This window comes from Panthera pardus, unplaced genomic scaffold, assembly GCF_024362965.1.
Source record: "Panthera pardus isolate Hobbes unplaced genomic scaffold, ASM2436296v1 HiC_scaffold_17, whole genome shotgun sequence".
Lineage (NCBI taxonomy): Eukaryota > Metazoa > Chordata > Mammalia > Carnivora > Felidae > Panthera > Panthera pardus.
In genome coordinates, this window is record NW_026526732.1 from 13,141,153 (window position 1) to 13,150,009 (window position 8,857).

Below are 8,857 nucleotides of genomic sequence, written 5' to 3' on the forward strand. Positions count from 1 at the left end.
ATTAGGTATTAGGTAAATCATCTCTGGCGGGGGAAGATAATAAATATTTTTGGGACATGAGTTACGGTTACAGCTTTGTTTTGCTGAGAGAGAGGTGTTCTTCATGGGACTTAAAAAATGTGAATGTAGGTATGATGCTCTGCATTTGTGCATGCATGTGTACTTGTGTGTGCCTATTATAAATTCGAAAAGTCGGTGCCCTCTTAATTGTTACATGGTCAAATTAGCTGCTATATAAGGGATCATTTAGGTGTGAAATATAAGTTTATTTATATCAGTTGACGTATTTACAGAGATTTTGGCTCATTTATTCAACGTATATTTACTGAGTGTAGGGCCAGAATCACCAACTTACACAAAACAGATGTGGCTCTTGCCCACAGAGAACTGCCAATGTCTTAGTCAACTGTTCAAGAATAAATTGAGAACTGTATAATTATGCTATAATATTTCATAAGACAAACTTCAGGCTGAACTTAACAGTGATATATTACTTTATATTGGAGCTTTTTGTTGGTTTGTTTTTGTTTTAAGCTAGTATTTGATTCTATTGTGTCTCTCCCGTGGGCGCAGAGAAGAATTAACATCATTTTCCTCTCCCTGGTTTTGGGTTGCCCGGAACTTAGTACAGCATACAGAACTTCTCTTAGGCGATCAGAGGCATTCTGGTTAGTAGACGGAACTCTTCCCTGCATTCACAGATCAGAGCCATGTGGTCGCAGGATGTTAAGTGTATTTAAAGTGACAAGTACTTGCCTTTGCACACGGAGAACACAGTTTCACTCATGACCAGGGCATAGGTTGTTTCAGCAGAAACTAGGAGGTCCCCCCCAAACCCCCAACTGTGAATGTTCCCATCTGGGTCTCAGCAAAGGGTCACAGAAGCAGTGGTAGGAAAAAGGTCACGTACATAGTAAAGGGGAAAGGGAATTGGAGCTTTTAATCTGCTTGGGGGGGGGGGGGACACACACGCACACTCACACGAGCACACAAGTACACACACACACGTACACACCATCAATGAAGGAGACTTTCTGAGGAAGGAACCCTGCAAATGGTTATGGAGAGTGAGTGGTTGAGTCTTGAAAGCTTTGTGGATGGGGAAGTTAGATTCCAGGTTTGAAAGTATAGAAGGAGATGGGCTCATAGGAGGAAAAGGGGTACACACAGGTGGGAGGTTCATTGGAAATAGCAAGCAGGCAAAGCTGATCTTGAGATCGGTTTTGGACTCAGTTGCTGTTGTATTTTGTCTAGTAGTTTTTGCAAGATCACCTAATAGAATTTTCTAAATGCAAAAAATTTAACTAGTAACTTGGATTCAACTAAAATTAATTTCAAGTTTTATAAAAGCTGACATTTAAAAAGAATTAAGTTAGACTGGTTAATCAATCCAACACTTGCTAGTTTCTGTGCTGCGTTCAGAAAATAGACACCCTCTACTGGGAATTATAAAGGCGCCTTTGTGTTTTTTGACATAATTTTCAAATCTAACAATTCCATTACACATCAAGTGTCTTCTTTGCTGGATCTTGGCAAAGATACTACTTTAGGAATCAGAAAAATGGCTCTATATACCCTAACTAGTGATTTCTGTAAGAAATAGGAGATTTCAGTTATAGGATAGAAGTACAGGGAAACCAGAGCTGTCTTTTCAAAGGTGTATTTCTGCTGCTTAAACATCTATGAAAAAAAAATTCATTTTCCTTTATTTAGTAGGATCATGCTATTTACTCTTATTTAATAGGATATCTGTTAAAGGGGGTTTACTGAGGGGGTTACTGAGATTGAAAAAGTAATGGTTTTTTTTTTTCTTCCAGTGGAAAGGAAGATTTAAATTGTCTTATGTGTATGTACTGGAGGAAGTATCTCCTGTAATTCATCTGTATGAGAGGATCTTTGTAAGCAACTTAATTATTGCCCACTGTCTTCCAGGGATGAGAACGGGAGTTTTCTTTATGGAGGATTCAGTAAGTGTAAACAGCCCTTGCCTGGTCCTAAGGGCTCAGAGTCCCCAAATTCCTTCTTGGACCAGGAGAGCCGAAGACGGAGATTTACCATCGCTGATTCTGATCAGTTGCCCGGGTATTCGGTGGAAACCAATATTCTGCCCACAAAAATGAGAGAGAAAACACCGTCTCATGGTACATTTCTGGGTGTTTGTTTTGTTCTGCCATTTGTTTTCACTTCCCTCCCCGCCCCCTTCCTTATTTGGAACTGTTGGATGAATTTGGCAGACTTGAAGGGTAATCTGAGGAAAACATAAACCTCAATGAAATTCTAAGTATGAGACCTTTATTCATCTCTCTCAAGTGAAGCCTTGTTGAATCGTTACTCTCTGCCTGGCATCAAAGCCCAGCGGAGTGAGATCATGTTACAGTTTTAACTTTCAGTGCCTGCGTTTTAACTTGGAGCTGCTTTGCTCTGTAGACACACAACACTTAAGTGCAGCCCGCCTCTGTCCTAATCCCTTGCTGTGGAAATATGATGCTTTAAAATACTTATTTTAAAATAATGTTCTTGCTTATGGGTATGTGAGTGTGATATGGGGGAGTCTTAAGTTATAAATAAAAGGAAAGATTCTCCGAAGTCCCCCAAAGTCTGACAACTTATCACGTTCCTTCCCCTTCCTCCAAAGGCAAGCCCCGGCCTTTGTCCATGCCTGCAGACGGGAGCTGGATGGGGATCGTGGACCCTTTTGCCAGACCTCGAGGTCATGGGAGGAAGGGTAAGTTTAAGCAAACCAAAAAACACCAGACAGGAGTCAAAAGAACCAGGGCCTTTGTTGCAACCCTCTTCCTCGCTGTCCTGTAATAACCGCGTAGCGGACCTGGCCTGAGTCCCGTCTTCTCACCTCTGAGGTCGGGGTGCTGAATCTCTAAGGCCCTGCCTGTTTCTGGAATGGCAGAATTATATACTCCTAGTGACTATGAATCTCCTAATTAGCATTGTGTGCTTTAAAAGGCTGTGGAGGGGCACCTGGGTGGCTCAGTCGGTTAAGCGTCTGACTTGGGCTCCGGTCATGAGCTCACTGTTCGTGAGTTTGAGCTCCGCATCGGGCTCTGTGCCGACAGCTCAGAGCCTGGAGCCTGTTTTGGATTCTGTGTCTCCCTCTCTCTCTGCCCCTCCCCGACTCATGCTCTATTTCCCTCTCTCTCAAAAATAAATAAAACAGTTAAAAAAGTTGTTTTAAAGGGCCGTGGACATTGATCATCTGTAAGTTTCTAAGTAAGTAGAAATCTACATTATTCACTAAGCAATCTCATTCTGAATTTTATGACTATTATTTTTGGAATCTCTTTGATTTTTAATGAATAGACATGGATTTTTTTTCCCTCTCTAAATCCTTCTTGTGTTAAAGAGTAATTACCATTGGAAAATAAATTGTGTGAATTCCTCTTGTAATCAAAGTTACTGGTTATTACACTAGTCTTGAGGGAAACGTTTTTATATAAATTCTTATTTTTTTTGCCAAATGATTTGATTATCAGCACTGGCAAGACATTCTAGCATTGTTCGTGTGTTGCTGAAACAAAGAATAGGTGACAAGTTCAAGTGGAGTAGACCTTAGATAGTCAAAGGAAGAAGAAAAAAGTTCTGGAGGCTCAACTTCCAAAGTGGTTAACCCCTCACTGGGGTTGGAGGGGGAGGGAGGGTCAGCCCCTCCCTGAGACCTGGTAGAGTTTGTCACTTAGGTGTCTGAATCACTTGGAAAAGGGAGATGTCTGTGTCAGGTCCTAGATACCCTTAATTGGCATGTGAAAATCTGTGGAGCAGTCAGCAGGTGGCAGGCCTGTCCTTTGTTTAGATTTAGAAACTTCAACATATTCGTTGCCATTCTCTTAGGTTTTTAATCCCCAGTTTAGCCCTTTGTTTCCTGTTAGTATTGAGAGATAGAGGTGATGGGAGAGTTAAGCCCGGAAATGGAGACGCACTTGACCTCCCATCTCACCTTCTGTGTTTTTGTTGTATGATCATTTTAGAATGAAAAGGTGTCTATCTGCACAAGGGGCACTTAAAAGAAAAAGCCACTTTATTGAGAGAGAAGTCACATACCATACATCTGCTCGCTCTGTTGAGTGTACAATTCAGAGGTTTTTCATACATTCACAGAGCTGTGTGTCCATCAGCACTAATTCCAGAATATTTTATCACCTGCAAGTGGTCGTTCCCCATTCCCTCCTTCCTTAGCTCCTGGCAGCTGCTAATCTACTTTCTGTCTCTACGGATTTTCCTACTCTCAACATTTCAGATAAATAGACTCCTATGATACGTGGTTCTTTGAATATGGGCACTTTTTTTTTTCAAGTTAGTTAATTTATTTTGAGAGAGAGAAAAAGCACGAGTCCGGGAAGGGCAGAGAGAAAGGGAGAGAGAGAGAGAGTCCCAAGCAGGCTGAGCACTGTCAGCACAGAGCCCAATGCGGGGCTTGAACCCACAAATTGCAAGATCATGACTTGAGCCAGAGGCTCAGAGCCACCCAGGCTCCCCGACAGCAGGCACTTCCTGAAAGTAACTTCCGCTTCAAATACAAAAGCAAAACAAGTACATTGAAAAACATCTAGAAGGTACGAGAACATAAAACTCAACTGTAATCTGCTTCCCCAACCTAGAAATAATCACTCCGTTTTCTAATGTTATACACTTAGAAAAAAGGTGCAAAGTGGAAGAAACAGATGTTTGACAATACTGTGAAATGTGACTGTTATTTAAAACATGGGTATTTTCTATAATGCCTGCATTTGGCAGTCCATCTTGTGGCCGTAGCACGTATTTATTCGGTCTGCTGTTGTTGGACATGTAGCTTATTTTTGTGCCCCCCCCCATCCCACAATTGTGAATGATAATTCAATAAGCATCTTGTACACAGATCTTTGTACATTTTTAGGAGCAGAATTTCGGGGTCAAAAGAATGCTACATGTTGCCAAGGTGCCCTGCATTTTAGGTGTCTATTCAGTTTCTTAACTACCCCCTACCCCCATCCCAGGAGCTGCCTGTTGGCATTTAGGCCGGGACCATTCTTCCTGGTTCGGAAATGTCTTAAGGATTGCAGAGCGTGAGAATCTTTGAATGCTATCTACTAAAGGTGAAGAGTGCTGGCCTCTTCCTGGAGGGTGACAGTCAAAGGCACCCCTACCTTTCTAAGTTCTCTACGCTTCAGAGTAAGAACCACCGTTCTGGACGTGCTGCAGGCCTTGAACAAGGACAGATGGAGAAGGGGTGATAGAATGATACAGCCCTTTCACTCTGGTTATGAAAGTTCTTAACACTGGTAAGGAAGTGAGGGCCCTCTGCTCTGCCTTTGTGTTGCCTCTCAGGAGTGAAAGAAGCCTATGATGGACTTCTTCCATTTCTGCTCTCTGAGCATCCAGTGGGGGTGGGCCTGGCTGTCTGTGAGGCGCCATAGCCCATCCCTGGGAGGAGGGCATCAGAGGTCTGAGCAGGCCTCGAGTGGATGGTTATTTTAATGGACTTGTGGGCCTTGTCTGAAAACAGGTGAGGACGCCCTCTGCCGGTATTTCAGCAATGAGCGGATCCCTCCCATCATCGAAGAAAGCTCCTCGCCCGCATACCGTTTCTCAAGGCCCACAGCGGAGAGGCAGCTGGTCCGAGGCGCGGACTATGTCCGAGGGAGCAGGTGCTACATCAGTTCAGATCTCCACAGCAGTGCCACGATTCCATTCCAGGAGGAAGGGACCAGAAAGAAGCCGGTGGCCGCGGCGGCCAAGTCCTCCTCTACAGAACCGTCCCTGCTGGTCAGCTGGTTTACCCGCCTGAAACTGTTGACTCACTGAGCCCTGCCCTCCCTGGACTCTTCCCTGTCTCCTGTTCCCAAGTGCCTTGCTTCCTCAGTTGACAACCTCTTCTGGTTTTCATCCACAGTATTACATAGTGACCTTATGCAATTTTGTTGTTGTTTTTTTCTTTTGGAAGTTGTATACTGCCCTTCTTGGAATCTCGAAGTCATTGGATGGGAACAAATCCAGAGGATCTTAGGTGTTGGCTTGTGGAGGCAGAAGGAGAGAAATGAGTAGAGTCGGCTTTTCTTGCTTCCTTAGAGTTGGAACACAGAGACGCTATATAAACTGGGGCCTTGGCCAGGGATGGTATGGCCATTATGAGGCCATTGTCAGCTTGGGAGGCGGGGCCAAAATTGGTGGCCGTTGTCACATAGATGTGTTGGTTTGTGGTCCAGCTTCTTCACCTGAAAGAAAGCCAAGGGAGAAAACCTTTTTGTGTTGATTTTTCAAGCTATGTACTGTATTCGTAAGTGTAGCAGCTTTGACTTTGAAATAACATGTAGCATGTATTTCATGCTGTTTCAAAGCAGTGGGTTAAGTGTAGGCCTGTTACACTTGGTCATACCCTTGTCATAACCATCTCCGTAGATAAGTCAATTAATGCAGAAACACGTGAACACATTTAGATAGGGCTTATTATACACAAGGAAGTTCATGGTTATTTGTGAGGGGGGTGTTATACGTTATTGTCTTTAAGGGAAAGAAGCTATAAGATTTGCTGACAGCCAAAGTATCATGCAGAAAAATGAAGCAACAATATTTAGGTTTATGAGAGATACATCAGTTTGCATTTTGACTGTTTAATGCCTGTCTTCCAGAAAAAAAAAAGGCAGTTCTTCAAAATTGTACATATTTGCTAAATAGAAATCTCTTGGAAAGTCTCACGGTCACTCATTTTCAACTAGCATCAGGTATTTTGGAAAAGTGTGTCTGGATATTAACTCTTGTTTAAACTGAATGTATGATATTTTGTTAGAACAGAAAAGTACTATCTTGTTAATTTAAGTGTTTTAAATATAGTTGTATATTTTTCTTACTCTTAGTCACATGTAATTTGAAATATCTTTGTTTTGCGTCTTACATGAAGTTAATGAAAAAGAGTGTTCAAGGTGTTTTCAGATTTATAAGTGACCACTGTGGCCGATGCCAGTGTGGGCGCTGCCGTTAAAAAACAAAATAAACCTTCCCAAGCATTTTGGGATTTTTATGGATTAGAACTGGGGGGGGGGGGGGGTAGGGGGGGCGTTGAGGACACGCGGTACAGTAACATTACATTTGGGAACTTTTCTGAAGTATGTTCCTGGGCAGAGCTGGTATCCCTTCCTCAAAAACACTCCCCTCCCCACACACACCCCTCAAATTGTTTACTTTGCTGAACTGCCTGAAATTCAACAAATTAGAGATTTCCCGGAGTTACTAAACATCTTCCTTTTAGAATGCCTCTGGTGGGGCTAAGGGGATTGCATTCAGTCCGGCTCTTTTCCTGTCGGCCTCTGAGGGAGTTTCAGCAGAAGGAGGCTGAAATGTGTGATTCTGAGGCTTGGAATGTGTGATTCATTGGGTGCTTTAAATACAATGTAAGGGCCGAGCTCGGGGGTGCGGGAGGTCTGGTAACAGCGCTCTGGAGACTAGCAGAGCAGCTATGGAAAAGGAGAAGCGCCAGCCCTGGCCCATTTTACCATTAGCTTGGGCTGGCTTTATGCCCAGAGCAGGGGATGGCAACACTTCCTCTCCCTCCCTGGAGTTAGGAGGGTTCTTAGTGCTGAAGTGCAGCTGGGGAATGAGTTAAGTAAATTTTGGAGGTCTTAGCTGGAGGTTGACCCCCTTTGGAGAAAATGCCACTTGTGATCAAATGACCATGCTCAAAATGCGTTTTTCAGAAGTCAGTCTTAACTATAGGCGGTGCCCAACTTCAATGACTGCACAGGTTTTTTGTTGTTGTTGTTGTTGTTGTTGTTGTTGTTCCCTCAAGCCCTGATGGAAGACCAGAGAAGTTTCTGGGTCCTCTACCTTCGTTCAGTCAGATGCTACAGCCTCGTCTTTATTTTTATTTGGGGTTTTCCCCTGAATTGTGTTCGAGAAATAGATTAACTGCTTTAAAAAAAAAAAAAAAAAAAAAAAAAAAAAGGTATGTATCTCTACTGCTGAGATACATAAACAGTAGTTTAATACTAATTTCTTAGAAATGACATGGAAACTGCTCACCTCAATAGTAATTTAATGGTGGACATGTGCCAGCAAATGAAAATGTGGAATGATACTTTTCGACATGAAACATTAAAATAGTGATTATTTTTTTTAACTCTACCACACCCAACTCAACACCCAGCCCTTTTTGTAATAAATATCTTACAACATGACTACAGTCATCAACTAAGAATCATGGATGATAAAACCTATGTTCGCACATAAAAGCATCACCTGCATTCACTTTCACTATTCCAAAATGAAATTAATAGGTAATATAACCACCCTCTATACACACATATCAATCTAATGTTCTAAATGAAACATAAACAGATATGAACATTTTATAGTGAAATAATTATTTTACTATGTAAATATTGTCACATGATTATATTACAACATGTGTGGCAATAATGAAACAAGGCACGTACCCACGTCTTTAGATAATATCGCCGTGAATACGGCAGGTACGAATGGAGACTGGTAGCAGGTGTGCTGTGTTGGCGACTCAACACCAGGAACAGATTGATGTCAGTAATAGGATTTTCTAGAATGTGGCCAATTATTGATGAGTTTGTAGATGGAACAGAAGTCTGTGAGAGCTGCGCCCATGTAGTGCTTACTGGGTGCCCAGCATTGTTCTAAACACTTCCCTAACCACTTTATGAGGTGAGTGTCACTGTTCTTCCCATTTTACAAACGAGGGAGACATCCGAGGGTAGACCGCCGATAGCCGCAGAGCTGGGATTAAAATCGAAGCAATCTAGCTCTGCCCAGCTTGTGCATAACCACTTCACTGGACAGGTTTCTCTCAATTTGTGGAGTAATTGCTGGAAATCCCAACGCCTATTCAAACTGGACTAAAAATTCC

The 8,857-nt window shown here is 42.6% G+C and overlaps 1 protein-coding gene across 5 annotated transcripts in view; it reads left to right on the forward strand.

Annotated features, from left to right (window-relative positions):
* Positions 1 to 6,992, forward strand: part of CNKSR3 (CNKSR family member 3) — an 83,885-nt gene extending 76,893 nt beyond the window's left edge. For all 5 annotated transcript variants that reach the window (XM_053904344.1, XM_053904341.1, XM_053904342.1 and 2 more), the window contains 3 exons: positions 1,933 to 2,141; positions 2,636 to 2,725; positions 5,495 to 6,992. In XM_053904344.1, the coding sequence (XP_053760319.1) occupies positions 1,933 to 2,141; positions 2,636 to 2,725; positions 5,495 to 5,793 (598 nt within the window). In that variant the 3' untranslated portion in view covers positions 5,794 to 6,992. The remainder of the gene's footprint in view (positions 1 to 1,932; positions 2,142 to 2,635; positions 2,726 to 5,494) is intronic.
* The last annotated feature ends 1,865 nt before the right edge of the window (positions 6,993 to 8,857 follow it).